At 39.4% G+C, this 20157-nt stretch overlaps 7 protein-coding genes across 8 annotated transcripts; 5 read left to right on the top strand and 2 right to left on the bottom strand.

Moving 5' to 3' along the window:
• Positions 1–194: 194 nt before the first annotated feature.
• Positions 195–2869, top strand: LOC132791347 (RNA-binding protein 45). 2 transcript variants are annotated; one of them, XM_060800221.1, is made up of 8 exons: positions 197–628; positions 750–944; positions 1002–1408; positions 1463–1526; positions 1585–1684; positions 1744–1848; positions 1909–2153; positions 2499–2869. In XM_060800221.1, exons 1-7 carry the CDS (start codon positions 312–314, stop codon positions 2149–2151), a joined length of 1431 nt encoding a protein of 476 aa, XP_060656204.1. In that variant the 5' UTR covers positions 197–311; the 3' UTR covers positions 2152–2153; positions 2499–2869. The 2 variants fall into 2 exon arrangements, with proteins under 2 accessions (XP_060656203.1, XP_060656204.1); XM_060800220.1 differs by lacking the exon at positions 2499–2869 and having other exon boundaries at positions 195–628; positions 1585–1682; positions 1741–1848; positions 1909–2032.
• Positions 2870–3348: 479 nt separating this feature from the next.
• LOC132789517 (general transcription factor IIE subunit 2) lies at positions 3349–4754 on the top strand. The gene is made up of 6 exons (XM_060797577.1): positions 3349–3507; positions 3581–3685; positions 3742–3904; positions 3973–4263; positions 4335–4422; positions 4487–4754. Exons 1-6 carry the CDS (start codon positions 3446–3448, stop codon positions 4654–4656), a joined length of 879 nt encoding a protein of 292 aa, XP_060653560.1. The 5' UTR covers positions 3349–3445; the 3' UTR covers positions 4657–4754.
• Positions 4755–5656: 902 nt separating this feature from the next.
• LOC132790166 (chitooligosaccharidolytic beta-N-acetylglucosaminidase) lies at positions 5657–8144 on the top strand. Its single transcript, XM_060798617.1, has 3 exons — positions 5657–6082; positions 6149–6789; positions 6849–8144. The coding sequence occupies exons 1-3, from the start codon at positions 5997–5999 to the stop codon at positions 7961–7963; spliced, it is 1842 nt and encodes a 613-aa protein (XP_060654600.1). The 5' UTR covers positions 5657–5996; the 3' UTR covers positions 7964–8144.
• On the bottom strand, positions 8106–9062 carry LOC132790167 (transmembrane protein 50A). Its single transcript, XM_060798619.1, has 4 exons — positions 8891–9062; positions 8682–8816; positions 8455–8584; positions 8106–8389 (listed from the first exon to the last, which is right to left on the bottom strand). Exons 1-4 carry the CDS (start codon positions 8972–8974, stop codon positions 8280–8282), a joined length of 459 nt encoding a protein of 152 aa, XP_060654602.1. The 5' UTR covers positions 8975–9062; the 3' UTR covers positions 8106–8279.
• A 926-nt stretch (positions 9063–9988) lies between these two features.
• Positions 9989–11117, top strand: LOC132788594 (nucleolin). Its single transcript, XM_060796079.1, has one exon. It carries the CDS (start codon positions 10114–10116, stop codon positions 11059–11061), a length of 948 nt encoding a protein of 315 aa, XP_060652062.1. The 5' UTR covers positions 9989–10113; the 3' UTR covers positions 11062–11117.
• Positions 11118–11484: 367 nt separating this feature from the next.
• Positions 11485–14563, bottom strand: LOC132788595 (sialomucin core protein 24). The gene is given in 3 exon segments (XM_060796080.1): positions 11485–13783; positions 14083–14313; positions 14469–14563. Coding segments are annotated over 2 exon segments (813 nt in total). The 5' UTR covers positions 14168–14313; positions 14469–14563; the 3' UTR covers positions 11485–13055.
• A 277-nt stretch (positions 14564–14840) lies between these two features.
• LOC132788593 (sorting nexin lst-4) lies at positions 14841–19092 on the top strand. The gene is made up of 3 exons (XM_060796078.1): positions 14841–15712; positions 17210–17862; positions 18613–19092. The coding sequence occupies exons 1-3, from the start codon at positions 14957–14959 to the stop codon at positions 18902–18904; spliced, it is 1701 nt and encodes a 566-aa protein (XP_060652061.1). The 5' UTR covers positions 14841–14956; the 3' UTR covers positions 18905–19092.
• The last annotated feature ends 1065 nt before the right edge of the window (positions 19093–20157 follow it).

Genomic DNA, 20157 nt, shown 5'->3' with positions numbered 1-20157 from the left:
ATATTATATTATTTTTTTATTTTGCAATTATTACTCAAATTTTAAATCGGGACTGCCGTAGTTTCTTTTACGAAAAACAAGTTGAACTGTTAAAAAATGTTACCAGCTTTCAATTGTGAAAGACGAAAACAGCGTATTTCGAAATATAAACTGCGGTCACACTGTGTGGTATACACAAATATACACAGTAGGCATTTTTTTATTTCTGCCATTTTGTGTTCTGCGTCTCGGGAAAAAAATAAAACAGAAGGAAGTGAGACAGTGAGAAAGAAAATTATTATTTCGCAAAACAGAAAAAAATAATAAGAAATATGTCGGATTATCGCTCACAATCACGCGGCGGCGGACGTGGTGGCCAGGATTATTCGAATGATGATGATCCGCCGATGTCGCGGCTATTTATAATTTGCAACAAAGCGCATACCGAAGAAGATTTTCGCGAAGCGTTCTCAAAGTACGGGGAGATAGAAGATATTTGGGTGGTTAAGGATAAACACACACAGGAGAACAAAGGCATTGCATATGTTAAGTTTTCGAAGACTTCCGATGCCGCTAAGGCGCAGGAAGAGATGAATGGCAAAACGATTGGAAAAACAGATAGAACTCTCAAGGTGCTGGTTGCCGCAAAGTAAGTGAAACAAGTAATGACCTGGCAACTTTTTGCCGCTGCTGCTGCTGCTGTTGAGATCAGCAATAATTAGCATTACCAACTGTACTCGATATGTGATTTTCTTTTGTTTGATTTGCAGTCGTAATCAAGGTTCAAATAAATCTGAAAACGAGCAGGAAAAGTATGTGCGACTGTTTATTGTCATACCAAAAACAGCGACCGAAGATGACATACGTGATGAGTTTGTGCAATGGGGTGAGGTGGAGAATGTGACCATTGTGCGGGAGAAGAATAATGGCAGTCCAAAGGGTTTTGGATACGTGCGTTTTACCAAGTGAGTATTTGTGCATTTCAACTTATGCTAAGACTACTAAATATTAAAATTCTTCAGATTCTATTATGCCGCAGTAGCATTTGAAAATTGTTCTGCTAAATACAAGGCAGTCTTTGCCGAGCCAAAGGGTTCTTCGCGCACACAACGTGACCAATACGGGCGTCTGGCTGATGATAGTCCCATATATGGTTCGGGCCGTGGCGGAGGAGGTAGCGGTGGTGGAGGCGGCTCCAATTACAATGGCGGTGGTAATGGAGGCGGTAGCGGCGGAGGTGGTAGTTACAACAACGATTGGAATGCATCGGTCAACAGTGATATGTCGGCATTCTTACGCATGCAAAACGTCCCCGTCCCACAGCCCACATGCCTCGAGGTGACGGTCAGCAATTGTGTTAACCAGGATCAGTTATGGCGACTCTTTGATATTATACCCGGTCTCGATTATTGTCAAATCATGCGCGAACGTAAGCGGATAACTTTATAATGTATCACAGGTCTTACATTTGTCATATTTACAGATGGACCGCGGACAAATGAAGCCGTTGTTGTCTACGATAATCCAGAAGCGGCGATTTATGCCAAGTAATGTTTTACATTCATGTACTTTACCAATTTACTGCAACACATCATTTGCTTACAGAGACAAACTGCATGGCCTGGAATATCCGATGGGTGAACGCATAATTGTCAAAGTAAATGGCATGAGTTCAGCTCGCATGGACACCTCGTTTATAGACAGTATGTGAAATATCTCAAATTTTATTTTGCGTGATTTTACTCTACTCGTACTTTACAGAACGAACTAAAAAAGGACGCTATTTGCAATGTACCTTTGCCACCAACACAACCACTTGCATCTCCCGATTCTCAAGTTGCTCAAAGGCTTTTTATTGTGCTCTCAGCTGTAAGTAAACTAGTTAAAATTAATTTTTTTTTTTACTTAGAATTGCAAATTACATTTTAGAATCTGCCGCACTCAATATTGAAGAATATATTCTCCTGCTGGAAAGGACTTATTGATGTCTATCTGCTGCCGAATAAAAATTGCGGATACGTCAAATATTCGGAACGGGAAAGTGCCCAAAAGGCAATAACTGTATTGAATGGTGCAGAAATCTGTGGCACTAAAATAAAGGTTATGGAAGCGGAGGAACGAAGTGGCTCCGATGGTGACGATAGTGGCAGGAAGCGATTACGACGAAATTAAGTGTAAGTTATACATTTTTTTAATGCTGATCCTGTGTATCTATATATATTAATGTAGCCATAGTTTTGGAATGCGTTGAACGCCTGATCTGAGGTAAGTTGTTAGTGTTTAGTGTAAGAAAGATCCAAAAATCTTGCTTATTATTATTATGTATGTACACAAAAAAATATAGACTTATCGTATATTCAGACTGTTCTATTACAATTAGATACTACCGCCGTTCTTCTGTACTTGTAACTTAACTAAAACGCCCTCAAAAATTCAGCAGCAATTTGACGATCCTGCCGATCATCGACCACGAACAAACATAATAAGCAAAAACTATTTTTATCTTTCTATTTCCACAGACCCCACTGACAACAACATACTACTTAACAAAAAAGAACATAATGTACGAGTAGTTTACAGAAAACAGATCAATTAAACAGTTCAACTGACCAACAACCGCCCAAAAAACACTACGGAATCAACCAGAACGAGAACCACAACAATCACAATCAAAACTGAGTGAAAACACGAGTGAACAGAAGTGAACAGACACGGAAAACGGAAACAAGATACGAGAAAACAAGAACTACCAAACAACCAACTTTACACAATTTTGACTTGTTTTTGTGTGCGCTGTTTGTACTGAAGAGACCCAATAAAGACCAGACCTAAACGGAGCCAACGAAACCATGAAACAATGAATGCAAAAAACAAAAAAAAAAACCAACCACTAACTGGACTATCGTATCTATCGCATTACCCTTACCATAATACAAAAACCAAGAAACTATATACAAGAAACGAACTCGTTGTACAATTTACTAACGTATTCCGACAAAGATAAGAATATATATTTAAAAAGCAAGCTTACCGATCGTAGATTTCTGCATAGAAATTTAATCACTCAAATATGACATAATTATATACAACTATTATGTAAAGCCCTTAAAGCGATAAAAATAAACGAAATTACCAAAATATAACTGACTTTGTTTTTAATAGTGTTTTTGAAAATGAGCGCCATGAACCTTTTTGCTGTGGTTCTATTTGGTTATCGAATTATATAAATATCGACTAAAAATCGGCAATCGGGTAAAATACTGTATAAAATATACTGCTCTTAGGGTAACCATCTAGTAATCAATGATTGTGGTACAATTTGGTATGTTTTTGGAAATCTATATATCACCAACTACGGTCACCCTGACTCAGTCAACAGCTGCTTTTGGTTGAAGCAAATTGTAAATATTCTAAAATATCAAATTTTCTTTTAGTAAATACCGAAAAAGCTTAAAAATAAATAATAATGGATCCCGCACTGCTTCGGGAACGCGAGGCGTTCAAAAAACGGGCGATGGCTACGCCAACGTAAGTTCCCCAACCTTTCTGCTAACAAGTCGCGTTTTAATACATATCGTGTTGTTTTTTTTTGTATGTGCAGCGTTGAGAAGAAAACCAGAACGGAAAGAGCGCCGCCACCGCCGAGCAGAGATGATTCCCAAAAGAAAATGCGCCCTCCAACGGCACCCAAGCTTGATGCTTCTACGTAAGTGCTCACATGCTGACCCAGATCATCCAATATGATATATACTTGTTCTGTAGATACAAAACCATGTCTGGAAGTTCCCAATATCGTTTTGGAGTCTTGGCCAAAATAGTGAAATTTATGCGCACCCGCCATCAGGATGGCGATGATCATCCATTGAGTATTGAAGAGATCCTTGATGAAACCAACCAGCTAGATATAGGCCAATCGGTGAAGAATGTAAGCCATGATGGTTCCCTTTTCTTTTATGACCAATACAATAATGTGCATCTTGCTATTCGTTGCAGTGGTTGGCTGGTGAAGCGCTTAGCAATAATCCCAAAATAGATGTTACTCCGGATGGACAAAAGTTCAGCTTCAAGCCCGTTTACAAAATCAAAGACGGCAAGACTCTGATGCGATTGCTGAAGCAGCACGACTTAAAGGGACTTGGCGGCATTTTACTAGAGGATGTGCAAGAATCGCTGCCACATTGTGAAAAGGTTTTGAAAAATCGCGCTGCCGAAATATTGTTCATTGTGCGACCCATTGACAAAAAGAAGATACTCTTCTACAATGACAGAACCGCGAATTTTGCCGTAAGCTCCGAAGAAAAGTTTTACGCTTATCTGTTATATGCCTTACTAAACTAATTCTACTCATTTATTAGGTGGACGACGAGTTTCAGAAGCTTTGGCGTTCCGCAACAGTCGATGCAATGGACGATGCCAAAATTGATGAATACCTCGAGAAACAAGGTGAAAGCCAAATGCATTTTCAATATGCAGCCAACCAATTACCTATTGTTTTATATTTTACAAGGTATTCGTTCGATGCAAGACCATGGCCTTAAGAAACCCGTGCCGAAGCGTAAGAAGGCGGCGAACAAAAAGCGACAGTTCAAGAAGCCGAGAGATAACGAGCATTTGGCTGACGTGCTAGAGACTTATGAGGATAACACCTTAACGCAGAAGGGCGCAAATCCCACATAGTGTAGAGTAGCTAATAAAGATAATGTAATCGTTAAGAACCCAATAGAAATATAAACTAATGTTCTATGCATATTTCCGGTAGGTCGATGACCTTGCATATATTATGTGTTTTTAATAGATATTGCGAAATCGCAGGAGGCACAAATTAAGTGTTAATATATTTATATGTACCTAAGGAGCTTTCACCAAGATTTACAGCCACTTTTGCTATCTTCTAGTGCTTTTTTGCGGTATTTTAAAATATGACTTGACGAACAAGAACGATAGTTAAAAGCAAATGTATGTAATCTGCTCTTCGACATAACAACAAACACTCACGTAACTTGTGTATGTGTGAGCGAGCCTCGGCTTGCGTCTGAATCAGTGTTGCCAACTGTAAACCTCCGTTTTAGCTGAAAGAGCCATTAAAAATTGCTAAACGAGTTTTTCAACATTTGAACATTTTTATCAGCCGATTTTGCAGAAGTGGAGCTAAGAAGTTTCTTCAATATATTAAGCCATAGTTCAAAATTCCTTATTACTTATTGTATGTTAGCTTTTTCTAAAATAACTCTCCCTCTCTGACTAGCTATACCCGCATAAGTTTAATATAACAAATTAAAGGAAAATGGAGCTTCGCCGTAAAAAATTATTGGAGTCACTGTATTACTAAGTAAATTATTAGTAAGCAAAGTCGCTTTGCATGCTTCGTTTTTTCGTGGATGTTAGTGAATGTTTATTGTTTTTATGTGAATATTTTTATAATCTATTTGAACAACACAAAGTAAATTTATCTTAGAAATATTAATTCATTAACGTATCTATATCTAGACAAGCAGGCCCTTTTGTTTTGGTTTCTTTTCAAATTCAGACAGATATTTAATACTACGCTTCCTTAAAACATCTAATAATAACACGCTATCTATAACAAATGTATCTAAACAAATTTTGTAAATATACATATTCAAAGTGAATAATAATACATGATTACATTGTTATGTTCTTTTGATAGACTTGCACACTAATCATAACCACATCTAACGGAAAAACAGCTGCATTGCCTGCACTGATGTGCACAAGTGTGTGTGTGGGTGTGACTGTATGTGTATCAGAGTAATCGCAATCGATGTCGAGTGTTGCCGAACCGATAAATTGACCGCGCAGCAAAACAAAGGCGTCAGTTGGCGCTGAAGAGCCCTCGACACTGGTTTATTTGCTGTTCGCTTTCATAGCGCTCAGTTTAAACGGGAATACGTAACGTAAGCTAAGAAAACCCGTTTCAGATTGTCTGTTTATTATTCCCCGTGCGTTCGATTGATTATTGTTGTTATAAAAACTAACAACACAAAAAAAGCAGCAAAATGAAGTTGTTGCCGCTTGCAGTGGCATTAAGCGTTTCGTTGGCCTTTGGCTGTCTGCCAACACCTGGGGCAGCTGCGGGAGCCGAGTAAGTACATAATAGATATAATATAAGTATTCCAAGTTGAAAGTTCTCATTTTTGCATTGTGACAGCGATCTGGTTTACGGCTACGAATGCCACTCTGGCGTCTGTCGCAAGGTGGAGCTGAGCGAGGACAACTTTGCCAAGGCAATCAGTCTGCCCGTCTGCCGTCTCTTCTGCAGCAGCAGTATTGGCACACTGTGGCCCAAGCCCACAGGTGCTGTGCAGCTGGAACCGCTGATGCGTCAAGTGGACATCACCAATATTAAAATCCAAAGGCCTGGCGGAGTCAATAAAAGGGACAAAGTTTGGCGGGACACCGAGCGACGTTGGATGGACTTGGTGCATGCCAAGATACCCAATCTCAAGCTGCTGCGTTCGGGTGGCTATCAATTGGCGGTAGTCATAAATACCGCTGATAGTGCGAAGCCCACACGCCTCACCCTCGACACCGACGAGAGCTATGTGCTGCAAATTGGCACCAACTCCACCGCTGGACAGGTGACTGCCAACATTACGGCGGACAACTTTTATGGCGCACGCCATGCACTGGAGACGCTCAATCAACTGATTGTCTACGACGACATTCGCCGCGAACTCCAGGTGACAGCGAACGCCAGCATCAGCGATGCACCCGTCTACAAATGGCGCGGACTTTTGCTGGACACGTCACGCAACTACTTCTCCGTCAAGTCCATCAAGCGCACATTGGGTAAGCTATGGGGTGCTCCTCCTCCTCGTCTCTTACTCACTCCTTTTTCTCTTTCGCAGATGGCATGGCCATGGTCAAGCTCAACACCTTCCACTGGCACATCACCGATTCACACAGCTTCCCGCTCGAGGTGAGCAAACGCCCCGAGCTATCCAAACTGGGCGCCTATACGCCTAGCAAGGTCTACACGCACAAGGACATCGAGGACATAGTGAATTATGGACGTGTGCGTGGCATTCGTGTTATGCCCGAGTTCGACAGTCCGGCGCATGTGGGCGAAGGTTGGCAACACAAGAACATGACCGCCTGTTTCAATGCTCAGCCATGGCAAAAGTTTTGCGTTGAGCCGCCTTGTGGACAACTGGATCCTACAGTCACCGAGATGTACGATGTGCTGCAGGACATTTTCAGTGATATGTTTGAGCTATTCGATCCCGACGTTTTCCACATGGGCGGCGATGAAGTCTCTGTGGGCTGTTGGAACAGCAGCGAAACAATACGCAATTGGATGACAAAGCAGGGATGGAATCTGAATGAAGCCGACTTTATGCGTCTGTGGGGCCATTATCAAACCGAAGCTCTTAAGCGTTGGGATAACTTGACTTCGACAGCGGCAGCACCAACGCCCATTGTGCTCTGGACGAGCACACTGACACAGGACCAGTATATTGATGACTATTTGAATCCGCAGCGTTACATCATTCAAATCTGGACAACTGGCACCGACAAGGTGATCAAGAAGATATTGAAACGAGGCTATCGCATCATTGTGTCCAACTATGATGCACTTTACTTTGATTGCGGCGGTCCTGGCTGGGTAACGGATGGCAACAACTGGTGTTCACCCTACATTGGCTGGCAGAAGGTCTACGAGAACAATCTCACCCATATCGCTGGCGATTATCAGCATCATGTGCTCGGCGCCGAGGCAGCAATTTGGTCCGAACAGATCGATGAGTATACGTTGGACAATCGCTTCTGGCCGCGAGCCAGCGCCTTGGCCGAACGTTTGTGGTCGGATCCCGTTGGCGCTGATGGTGGCTGGAAGCAGGCGGAGGCACGCATGCTGTTGCATCGCGAGCGTCTCGTGGAGAATGGCATCGGAGCGGAGGCAATGCAGCCTCAGTGGTGTCTGCAGAACGAGAACGAGTGCCCCATTGATGCGTATGCTTAGCGAAATGCTTGGGTAGCATAAGCATTTTACAAATTGTTATTCTTATTATACAGATATACAGCTGCTTATTGGGATGGCCACATCCACAGCCAACTCAGTCTGCTCTTTGCTGTTGGTTTAATGCTTTGCGTCTGCAATAAAATCCACTTGAGAGTGTGCGAGTGACTCGTCGTTTAATTAATTATATCGTTAAATGAGATTATTTTCGTGGTTTTTGTTATGTTGTTTATGAATACAATGTGTGTTGTTTAGATTAATTACTAATTAATGGATGCACCTCCCGTTCACAGCCCCTTTTTAGAGGGATATGTTCAGTTTACTCGTTCCACTGCTCCTCGTTGCGTCCGAATTTGTACACCAAGCTGCCGAATAGTATGAAAACATTCTGCAGTAGCAGCGCCACACCTAGGCTCGTTTCCTTTTTATCTGTGTGAACAAGGATTCGATTTGTATCGCTGGACAAATTTAACAGTATCTACTTTCAAACTTACCATTGTTGATAAAGTCTGAGATCATCACCCAAATGGCCGCAATGATCGACGCAAATCCCATGATGAAGCCAAGGAGCAGCACGATCTTTGCATTTCTCGCTCCCCATTCCGAGGTGTTATCTTCCGAAATCTATAACAAACAAAAGAATTGCACATAAGACGGAGTGACTCATTTTTCTTTGTACCTATGTATGAAGTGCGTATATACAAATATTATTGTCACTTACATGTTCGCCTTTAACAATGTTGATCATAGCAAAGCTAAGGGTGCCAAAGATGCCAATGAAAACATGTCCTGTCGTTATCTGGTGCTGACTGTCGCCAGACATGGCATCGATTATTATCCACCACCCTGTGAAGAACTGCAGGAGGAGTAAACATTTTTTATCAATTACGCACAATTCCTTTAGCTGGCATACTATCATTTACTACATACCAGAAAGCCGGCTATAATAGCCGAAGTTTTGTTCACCCATGCCTCGGATGAAAACCAATCTCTAATGTTTTCAATAATACCCATTTTGTGTTTTATTTATGCTAAAAAAAACTGATTTTCTGCTGCGAACGAAGAGCTTAACACCTGTGTTTGAGTGTGACCGTGAGCAAAATTTATAAAATCGGCGGTTTTACGTGTAATAAATATACCGAATTTGTCATTTAGTAGCGCTTAACAAAGTTTGCAAAACACTTAAAAATGCGCGAGACTTAAAATATGATGTTATTTATGATATCTCTATGGTACAACGTGTAGCTAATTTTTTGACTTCATTTACAAATTCGAATATCCCAAATAATTCACAATTAAACAAGTATGAAAGCTACAGTCGAGTGTACTCGACTGTGAGATACCCGCTACCCATTTTGAATAAAAGCATTATATTTTGCGGTATTATTCTCAAAATATACCAAATATACTGCAAAAATACTAAAAATATACCAAATGGTATATGTGGTATATCGATATAGTACCGCATTCAAAATATACCATAGACGGCACAATATACCAGATTGTCAGCCAAAGCAACTAAGACCTCTAGTAAGTAGGCGTTTTTGCCCAAAAGTATTTCTTTAATAACTGCGACAATTTTTATCTGATCGCAACCAAATTTTCAGGAATCATAACTACTATAGTTATTACTGTATATACCAAAATTCGTAACTCTAGCTTTAAAATTACGCTTGTTATTCGATTTTTTTGATTTGCAGGGGCGGAAGTGGGCGTGGCAAAAATTTGAAACAAACTTGATCTGCGTGCAAACATAACAAATGCTGTCGAAAAAAAATTATAGCTCTATCTCTTATAGTCTCTGAGATCTAGGTGTTCATACGGACAGACGGACAGACGGACGGACGGACAGACGGACATGGCTATATCGTCTCGGCTGTTGACGCTGATCAAGAATATATATACTTTATAGGGTCGGAGATGCCTCCTTCTACCTGTTACATACATTTCCTGCTGGCACAAAGTTATAATACCCTTCTACCCTATGGGTAGCGGGTATAAAAAGTTTTGTACACACTAAAATACGTATACGAAATTTATCGATTAAGCATTCGATTAACCTGCCAGCTGTTTGGTAGAGAGTGACAACGCTATTGTTTTCAAGCACGTGTGAACGACAAACGACATAAACAAATTTGTTGCACTTACCAAAAATGAAGAAAGTGACTGAACAAACTATATCAGATGAGGAAGAAAGTATCACAGATAATTCAGACGCATCCGATGATGAGGAGAATGAAGTGGATTTGGGAGTCAGTGCAACAGAGTCGGATGAAGATGAAGATGTAGATGACGATGTTAATGACGACGGTGATGGCGGAGACTCCGATGAAGGTAGCGAGTTGAATGACGAAGGAGAGGAGACAACGGCCCGCAAAACGAGAGCAGAAATTATCGAGGAACAAATACACAGCAAATACCAACAGCGCAAGGGAACACGTTTGTATGTTCGTTTCCTACACAAGCTTCCATTGGATGAACAGGAATTCAACTCAAAAGTAAAAGCGCTGCATCCACTCATATCGAAGGCATCCAAACCACGTCAAAAGCATGCGCGTTTCTGCCTAGTGGAATTCCAGACGCAGCAGGATCGCGACACTGCTTTGCAGGACATTACAGCTTCAATTAAGAACAATAAAGCTGGATTCGAGGGATTATTCGTGTCACTTCCAAAGACCGATTCAGATGAGTTCGTCAACGAACTTGTTGTCCGCAAGCAGCAATCGTTTGAGAAACGCAAAACGAAAGCTCTGACCAAACGTGCCACAAAACAGGTGTCCCGGAAATCTAAGTTCACCTCATCGGTGCTCATTACCAATCTGCCCAAGACCGCCTCGGTGGCCCAAGTGCGTCAACTCTTCGAAAATGCCGTTGACATACAACTGAAGCCCGGTAAAGGCAGATTCCGTGACTACAGCGCAGCCACCGTTACTTTGCCCTCAACCTTTGAGGCACGCAACGCCTTAAAGAAGGAGCTGAGCATGGCGGGCACCAAACTTCAGTTGCGTTTCAATACCCAGCAACAGAAGAAGCGACGACCCAATAAGAACCAGAAACGCGGGGCAGGCAAAGTGGGTGCTGCGATTACGATTAACTCTTAATTAATATGTAACGATAATAGATACAACTCCTAAATAAACAATGTAACAATCTTTAACGTTTTGTGTATTGTCGTCCTAATCAAATGTCTCTTTTATTAAACATCTTGTAAGCTAGATCCTCAGTTTCGGAAACGCTGCTCAATAGCTCCAACTGGCTTTGCGTCTTCGATAAGTACTGGTTCAAATGCAAGCTATAACATATATAGCAAGAGTTACATATACATATGTATAAGAAAAAGAACCAACGAAAAATTATATTTATAATTTCAAATTTATCTTTGAATCGAGTAGGAATTTGTATGATTCATTTAATGGGTTTTTAAATTTGTTCTTTGTTGCATTTGTTCTTTTTTCAAGATAAGCTAAAATTTGACTGCTATATTTCTTCCAGACTTCAGAAGTTCATAATACAATAGACAAATGTAATTGTTAAAATATTTATTATCGTACACGATATACATACATACATAGTAAGGTATTTGTTTTTGAATAAGCCGGTTGAGTTTTACTGCATACATACATAAGTTGATATTTAAGCCTATAGGGTAAATATATATATTTGTATATAAAGAGATTTGGTAATGAGATTAATTAGTTGGTGCTGAGGAATAGGAGAGGTCTAACAATAAGTGCGGATTGGGGAAGGGAAAACTGGTAGCTTGGATGCATTTTAAGGATGATTCATATGTGTTGTTCACGTTCAAAAATATCAAATATTCAACAATCGCATATTGTACATTTTATAGTATAACTTTTTCGCTCTTTTTCTTTCTCTCTCTCAATATGTTTTCGGTTCCAAAATGGACCCGCTGATATCAGTGTATGTGCTCACAGGGAGTAAGGGGTGAGGGGGAACTGCTCCTCTTCCATTTATAATATATTCCAAGTTACGATGCCGTGTCAGGCGTTGTTGCGCTATCGATTATTTAGTAAGACACGGACACGCTTAGATATATAATATAGTACATGTATAGGTATGTTTGTGTTGGGTTGTGTTGTGTTTTGGTGCAATTATATCAGCAAAAGTAATCAGCATTTAATGTGATATTCGAAATGCAAATAGGAATAGATAAAAACGAAAACAAAAAACAGAGAACGCAATTTAATTCGGTTCGAACCGATTTACAAATATGCTTGCTTACATCCCTATGAGTGACATTCTCTTTACTTATTTTCATTTTAGCATTTCTTCTTTAGTATAGTTATTATAATTTTCTCATTTTGTTTTTTAATTGTTTTGTAAATACAATCAAAATTTATATCTGCTCGCCGCTTTAGCAAATGAATATATAGATAAACACTGTGTGTTTTCTCCGATTTACTTAACATGCTTCACCTAACTTTTGAGATCCGATCGAAACATTATTCGGGGAGATCCCAAAAGTATATATTCCCCATACAGTCTCACATATTTGCTGTTATTGTTTGTGTAGTGTGCGATTTATACTCTTAACGTTCAATTCAATTATACATATATATTATTTTAATTGTTATGCTTATTAATTGTTGTTGTTTTTTATCTTCATGGCCAAGCTTAAGGGCATATATATAGTACTTTTTAAGGCGTTGAACATCCGCTTTACATTCGCTGATAAAGCTCAGACGAAACTCAACTTGATTCGCGATTCATGTGATTCATAAAAGCCATTCGAAATGTGTATAATATTTAATATATTAATATGTATATATTTATGTGTGTTTGTATATAGTATATATATAATTGCTGATACAGGGAAGAATACGGAGCCAGCTGATTCATCGGACTCTTTTTCGATTCGATTTCAGGTGAAGAACCGACTTTGTTTTCTTCTTGAGAGAGGGGTTTGTATTTTTTCTTCTACTTTTTATGGTTTCTTTTTTTTTGTTGAGAGTGGGAGTAGTGAAGGTCTTAAAGTATGTTTTTGAAGATTTTTTTTATAGAGATTAATCGGGGCTCTTTGGATAGCTAATTTTGTTGTTGTTGTTGATTTGTTGTGTATTTCCCCCGAGATAAATTACGTATGCAGCAGCAGCCGATCTCTGGCCGATGGTGAATTAGCCACATTCGAGTGCGATGCCTGACCGACTAAATGTTGAGCCGTTGGAGGTGGTGGTGGTGGCTGTGCTGGCGGCGATCGCAGCGGTATTGATGGCTGAACAAAACGCACACGTTCGGCATCCGTGGCATTGGCATTGTTGCCAGCCGATGATGATGACAAACCACCGCCAACGCCGCCACCGCCGGCTGCTGCATTGAAGGCCGACGTGAATGCTGTGGCGGCTCAAAGAGTGTGGTAATTGCGCTCATTGCGTGCCTTGTAGAATTTGTAGGCCACCAAGCCGATGGCCAGCAATCCCAGCGTCAAAACAATGCCGCCGATGAACGATGAACCATCAAAGTGACCACAAGGCACCGGAGCAGGCTTGGCGGTAGTGGTCGATGGTGGTGCCGGAGTGGTGCTTGTAGTTGTCGTGTTCGATGCTGGAGTTGTTGTTGTAGCTGGTGTTGTTGTGGTTGTAGTTGTTGTTGTAGTAGTAGAGTTGTCCGGTTTCACAGTTGAGGTTGTTGCAGGCGTTGTTGTTTTTGGGGCCTCAGTTGTTGTTGTATTAGCTGCCGGCGTGGTTGTTTCTGGTGGTGTAGAAGTTGTTATCGGCGGCGTCACAGTTGTAATCGGTTTCTCAGTTGTTGTGGTGTTGTCATTGGCAGGCGGCACTGTTACAGTGGTGGCTGATGCGGCAGCTCCTAAGATACGAAGCAGCAAAAAAGCAAATGGCATATTAGTATGAGTAATTCTAGTCAAACCCTATACAAAAGAAAGTTCGTTTTTTTCTTTTCTGAAAATCTTCTTCAATTACGTTCCCTACTTACAAACACACACATACACGGTCACGTACAAATCCGAACGAGTGTGGCATTTAAAATTCCAATACATGCTTACTTAGTACACGCACACAATGACAAATTGAATGTTCGCTGCAGGCAACCGAACACACACACACTCACACTTCAACATACGCAGTCGAATGGATTTCTTTGCTTACCTTCCCCTCCTGCTGCTTGACAACGATATGAGGCAAACAGTCCAACGAACAGACATAATAGCAAATATTTGGCCTGTAGCTGCATTTTTTATACTTTCCGTTTAATGGTTAATTGCACAGGACTCCGATAAGCTTATTTACTTCTTCGCCGTATTTTCGAGAACTGCCAAAAACTTTTTTCCTTTTTGCTTTTGACGTGTTCACTTATTGTTGTTGTTGCTAATGCTGTTGCTGCATCAAAAAAAAAATCGGTGAAGACCACAAATTAGCAAGTAAAATTATATATGTGTGTAACGATTTGTACATAAATATAAGTCCGGTTAAATCCGCACAATATTAACTGCAAATCTGGAAAGCAGAATATTAAATCTGTTTGCTCCACTTACCAACAAATCGGCAACGCGCAATTGAATGATTAATAAAATCCAATCGAACAAATCATGAGCACAGCGTGACCACAAGTTATATTTCAAAATTTACCACTCCTCCAAAATTTTACAAATATACCGCTGAGCAGTGTATATTGCAAAAGCTTGGTTACACTATTTTTAGTGTTGCATAGCATTTTAAAAAGGCGCGCGCAACATTTAAATCTGAGCTGTTTTTTTTAAATTAATAGAAAACGCGTTTAGCATGACATTCCGAATATAAATTATTGACATATTTGGAAAACATAAATGCGAAAGATGAAACACAATTGAATTTAAATGTCAGTATTAAATGTTGGTATGCGTAATGCAATTGCGAAATCAGCAAAACATACTACGGTCACACTAGTCACACACACTGACTCAGACACTAGCTTTTTCATTTTTGTTTTATATGGGGAGCGGATTTAGATAAAAAACGCGTTAAAATCGTGCAATAAACCAAAATGACATCTTACGTACGTGCTATGTACGATTTTTCTGGTGAGCCTGGCTCATCGGAATTATCGATTCTCACCGGCGACATCCTAACCGTGACGCGCAGCGATGTGGGCGAAGGTTGGTGGGAGGGCAAAAACAATCGGGGACAAATTGGTCTCTTCCCAGCGGCATACGTGGAGGTGATGTCGGCGGCGGAGGCGCGTCAATTTACCACAGGTGACTCAAGCGCTGCCCAATCCTCAGCCCTCGATCCCTTTGGCCCAATACCAGCGGCACCACGATACGATCCCACGCCCGATGGCGACGATGACAGTATATGGTCCGATAGCGAAGACAATGAAACCTATTCGGAAATTGCGCCCGCTGGAGGCAAAACAGCTGGAGCGGCAGGAGTACGTAACAGTGGCTTAACGCATTCGACTAGCGACTACGACAACAGGCATCTACCTGTTGCACCCAGCGAGGACGGCATCTCTTTGAGTTCGACGGCAACGGGCGGTGGAGCAAGTGCAGCGACCATGCGTAAAGGCATGTTTGCCAAGAGCTCGGATTCCTATATACTCGGTCTGTTCACCAGCAAAGAAGTAATACCCGAATGTGAAAAAGCCTATATTACGCAAGTGGAGGATTCGATATATCAGTGGACACAGAATCATTCGCCGTATACGGTGATTGTGGCCAGTCCCAAAAAGGAATCCAAATTCAAGGGCATGAAAACATTCATTGCCTACCAGCTGACGCCTAGTTTTAATAATATCTCCGTGAGTACAACTAATATTTATGATATTAAAAGGGGGCAACTCAGCAAACGCAACAGAGAATTTAATCACTAATCTGGCAAGAAAGTCAGAGTATGCTCGACTGCAAGATACCCGTAAGCCATTTTTTAGGGTGACCAAAGCTAGCAAAACAAGTGCAGTTTTTCTTGGAGAAGTTTATTATAGTTTTCGAATATAACAAAAATATATTTTTTTTATTTTTTGAGTAATTGAAAAGTCAATATTTTTTTAATTCGAGATTACAAATTATATTTATACATTTATTTACATCTCTTAAAAATTGAGTTCATAAAGGAAAATTTTTGTAGTCATTTTTTGATTGAAACTTAAATATTGATATTAAAAAGATTCAATATTGACGTATTTTTTTGTTCAACGTTTTTCGAAATTTGAACTGTGAATTTAAATTTCTTCACTATTATTTTTGGGGAAAATTAAGTTTTAATTTTTTAATCTGATTTTATACAAAAGTATTTAATAATATTTCAAATACAATTCAATGTAATTTATTTTTTCATATTTATTTGAGATGTAAAGTTAATCTTAAATAACTAATTTCACTAAATTAAGAAAAATTTGAAACCAAAAATGCGAATTTTAAAAATATTTTCAAATCATCCACGTATTTATCTAAAAAATGTAAATGTTTATTTACGTATTGATTTCTTTTATTACTCTTTATTATTTGCTTTTAAAGATTGTTTTCTAATTTGTATTGTACAAATTGAACTTAAATCAGAAAACAGCTACCTAATTGGAGATGTAATTGTGTAATATTAACAAGAAACAGTTGTTCTAAAATTAGTTTTTGGATAGTTTTAGTGAATCAGCTTATAACACAATCGATACGCCAGTTGAATGATTTATCGCCTTGATAGTTTAAACTATATTAGTCATATTATTACATAAATATTAACTTTATTAGCTCTTAGGCGGATATGAAAACACAATTTTACCAGCAAATATAATTAAAGTAGAAGAGTGCTTGAAACTTAAAGCGGAATCTTTTAGCAAGATGTGTAAGCATTGATGATGTAAGTAGAAGTTGAAGTTGGAAGTCAATTGGGGGCAAGCGAAGGGGCAACTCGGTTGCACTTCACTTATTACCCACTCCCATTCTGTTCGTCTCTGACTTTGTGTGGCAAGTGTTTTTTATACCCGATGAATATAAGCAGAGAGGGTAATATGAGTTTATGGCAAGGGGAAATAAATAAAATTAGTATAATAGTTTTGAGCAACTCTTAAGAATAAAACTGGTTAGAAGAAGTATAAAAACTTGATTTTAGAAAACGGAATTACGTGCATATGAATGACGGGTATTTTGTTAGTCGTCACCAAGTTCGTCACTGTTTGGGTTCAACACTTGTTTGTTATTGTTGTTACAACATATGACTCAGTGTCTTTGTGTTTGTGTGTGTCGCATTTCGAAAATGAAATTGAATTTCTATCTAATCGACGAATGCTGTCATTTTATCGCAGGTGTCGCGTCGTTATAAGCACTTCGATTGGCTGCACGAACGCCTGACGGAGAAGTTCTGCTTGATACCGGTGCCACCGCTGCCAGACAAACAGATCTCGGGACGCTATGAGGAGCAATTCGTGGAGCATCGACGCGTCCAATTGCAGGAATTCGTCGACTGGGTGTGCCGACATCCCGTCATCTCGAAATGCGAAGTATGGTATCATTTTCTCACGTGCACCGACGAAAAGATCTGGAAATCGGGCAAACGGAAGGCCGAACGTGATCCCTACATGGACATCAACTATTGCATGGCCATCTCGCCGCCATCGAATCACTTGCTCCACTCGAAAGTCGATGCCCAGATAGAGAGCGGCACACAATTCATTCACAGCATGGACGGAGCCATTCGCAATCTAAACAACATTTCCAACGACATGGCCAAACGTTCGCTGGTCCAGAGTAAAAAGGAATTCCAACGCATCGGCGATGGCCTCTCAGAACTGGCCAAGGCGCTGGACATAGATGAGCGACGAGCGCCAACGCGCAACGGTTCATCGCTGGCTGGCAGTGTTGGTCGCATTGGCGGCATCTACATTGGCATTGGTCAGATGTTTATGGATCAGCCGAAACACGATTGGATACCGCTCTCCGATCGATTGCATATCTACAGGTAGCACAAATGGTTTTCGATGGCTTTTACATTGCAGTCTTATGACGAAAATGCGTTTAGAATGTCTTACTACTTTTAGAAATCTTTTAAATTAACTGTTTGTTAAACAAGTTGTTGCTAATTGTACATTAATTGTGTAGCGTAGTGTAAAGACTATCAGAGTAGTTGGAATACCTAGTTAATTTAATTAAGTTTATGACCACTTACTTTTTGAACACAATCGATAAGAAAGAATATGCCGTTTGCATTGCCAGCTTCATTCTAATGATTATCAAATACGGAAACCGAAAGTTATTTATTTTATACTCTCTTATCATTGAAGTCAAATTGTAATTTTCCTTATTTTACTTGTTTTAAGCATTAGTTCTACTTTTTTCCTTGAAGTCAAATTTCAGTTGTCTTAACTTATACAAAGCAGAATCTTGTAAGCATTAGTTATATTGTTTTCGTTTAAGTTAACTTATAGTTCTCTTACTTTAATTATCTTTATCCTAAGTCAAAATGTTTTAAGCACTAGTTATGCTGTTTTCTGTTAAGACAACTTATAATTTTCCTTAATTGCCTTTACTTAGCCTTATCCTAAAGCAGAATGCTTTTAAAATTAGTTATGCTGTTTTTCTACAAATCTACTTATAGTTTTCCTTACTTACCTTTTCATAACCATTATTATCTAAGACAGCCATGTAAAGCCACCTTTAAGTCCTCAGCAAGTTTACAACCTTAACTTTCTCAACTCTTTTCCATTCACAGAGGCATCTTGAACTGCTTTCCGGATGTGTTCTCTCGACACAAGGGCGCCATACAGAAGCGCAAGGATTGCGAGCGATCTACGGCCGAGAATAAGATGAGTCCCGCCCAGCTGCAGGATGTGAACAGACGCACCGATGTCGTCTCCTACACGGTGCTGGCCGAGCTGACGCATTTCAAGAGCGAACGCGACACACATTTGAAGCAAACAATCAAGAACTTCATTGGTGAGCAGATCAAATTTTATCAGGGTGTCGTGGCACGACTTCAGGAGGCGCAACGCCAGATTGAATAACAATCCAAAAGGTGTTCAATGATCGTCGATCCGGCTGGGAGCACAAAACAAACAAAACATTACACTACACTAAACTACACTACAAAATAGCTGAAAACATTCGCACGCGTGCATTTCAAATGCTTTAAACAAATACTATAAAATAACAAAAAAAAAAACGGAAAGAAAAAAAATGCAAATGAAAATTAGATTGTGGTTTTAACTAAACGATAAAATTATTCAATAATATTGTAAGTAAGTGAACAAGTTGCGTATTTATACAGAAAATAACATATACATTTATATACTATATATGTATATATATCTATCAATATACACCGAAATTAAAATATATATTTCTATATGTAAAACTGTAAAGCGTTGTCTGTTGTATTTCATTTCTTAAGCTCATCTTATCATCGAATATTTGTAGCTTTATGTTTAGAATATACACGCTTATCTATAGATAACAGCATCTGTTATAATCTTGCTGCATAGGCAACAAGTATTTCTCTTTCGAGAAATTTCTGTAAACGATGCCGTCAACTGGGATCTCGTTGAAAAGTAATTTGCCTTTAAGTGAGAGCCAATCACTTATGTTATCTGCATAGTATTTACTATGTGCAGAACGAGTCACGACCTTTACTTTGCACACATATATGCGCTTTTCCACGATAAGTTACAAGGGAAAAAAGCTAAGTATTGGACATGCACAATATTAATCTTAAACAAGAAAGCTACAGTCGAGTAGGATCGACTGTAAGATACCCTCTACGCATACACACAATATTCATTTTAAAATATACCCAATTAATCATAAGTACCGCAAAAATCCTAAAATATACAAAAGGCTTTTGAAAGTAAATTAGTTTATTGATATATCACTATATTCAAAATATACCATAGAGTACAAAATATACCAGATTGTTAGTCAAATCCACTAAAGCCCGTTGTAAGTAAGCTTTTCTCCCAATACAAAAGTATTTTTTAAATAACTGCTACATTTTTTATCTGTTCGCAACCAAATTTGCAGGAATTATAAAGAACATAGTTATTATTATATGTACACCAGCTTCATTTCATTGTAATGGATTTGAAGGGGTGGAAGTTGACATTTTTTATAGCTCTGAGATCCATGGACAGACGGATATGGCTATATCGTCTCGACTCTTATGACGATCGCTGATCAAGAATATATATATATACTTTAAGGGAGGGACATGCCTTTGTCTGCCTGTCACATAAATTTCCTGGAGGTAGCGAGTATAAAAAAA

Source organism: Drosophila nasuta, chromosome 3 (assembly GCF_023558535.2).
Source record: "Drosophila nasuta strain 15112-1781.00 chromosome 3, ASM2355853v1, whole genome shotgun sequence".
Taxonomy (NCBI): Eukaryota; Metazoa; Arthropoda; class Insecta; order Diptera; family Drosophilidae; genus Drosophila; species Drosophila nasuta.
This window is presented reverse-complemented; position numbering and strand designations above follow the sequence as displayed.

Coding starts and splice junctions, on each gene's coding strand:
- LOC132788593 (XM_060796078.1), top strand. CDS start 14,957: ATGACATCTTACGTACGTGCTATGTACGATTTTTCTGGTGAGCCTGGC. Junction 15,713..17,209: donor CTAGTTTTAATAATATCTCC/GTGAGTACAACT, acceptor ATTTTATCGCAG/GTGTCGCGTCGTTATAAGCA. Junction 17,863..18,612: donor GATCGATTGCATATCTACAG/GTAGCACAAATG, acceptor TTCCATTCACAG/AGGCATCTTGAACTGCTTTC.
- LOC132790167 (XM_060798619.1), bottom strand. CDS start 8,974: ATGGGTATTATTGAAAACATTAGAGATTGGTTTTCATCCGAGGCATGG. Junction 8,817..8,890: donor CTATTATAGCCGGCTTTCTG/GTATGTAGTAAA, acceptor CTCCTCCTGCAG/TTCTTCACAGGGTGGTGGAT. Junction 8,390..8,454: donor CTCAGACTTTATCAACAATG/GTAAGTTTGAAA, acceptor TTGTTCACACAG/ATAAAAAGGAAACGAGCCTA.
- LOC132789517 (XM_060797577.1), top strand. CDS start 3,446: ATGGATCCCGCACTGCTTCGGGAACGCGAGGCGTTCAAAAAACGGGCG. Junction 4,264..4,334: donor ACAGAACCGCGAATTTTGCC/GTAAGCTCCGAA, acceptor CTCATTTATTAG/GTGGACGACGAGTTTCAGAA. Junction 4,423..4,486: donor TGAATACCTCGAGAAACAAG/GTGAAAGCCAAA, acceptor ATATTTTACAAG/GTATTCGTTCGATGCAAGAC.
- LOC132788594 (XM_060796079.1), top strand. CDS start 10,114: ATGAAGAAAGTGACTGAACAAACTATATCAGATGAGGAAGAAAGTATC.
- LOC132790166 (XM_060798617.1), top strand. CDS start 5,997: ATGAAGTTGTTGCCGCTTGCAGTGGCATTAAGCGTTTCGTTGGCCTTT. Junction 6,083..6,148: donor GGGGCAGCTGCGGGAGCCGA/GTAAGTACATAA, acceptor GCATTGTGACAG/CGATCTGGTTTACGGCTACG. Junction 6,790..6,848: donor GTCCATCAAGCGCACATTGG/GTAAGCTATGGG, acceptor TCTCTTTCGCAG/ATGGCATGGCCATGGTCAAG.
- LOC132791347 (XM_060800221.1), top strand. CDS start 312: ATGTCGGATTATCGCTCACAATCACGCGGCGGCGGACGTGGTGGCCAG. Junction 629..749: donor AAGGTGCTGGTTGCCGCAAA/GTAAGTGAAACA, acceptor TTTGATTTGCAG/TCGTAATCAAGGTTCAAATA. Junction 1,409..1,462: donor TTGTCAAATCATGCGCGAAC/GTAAGCGGATAA, acceptor TCATATTTACAG/ATGGACCGCGGACAAATGAA.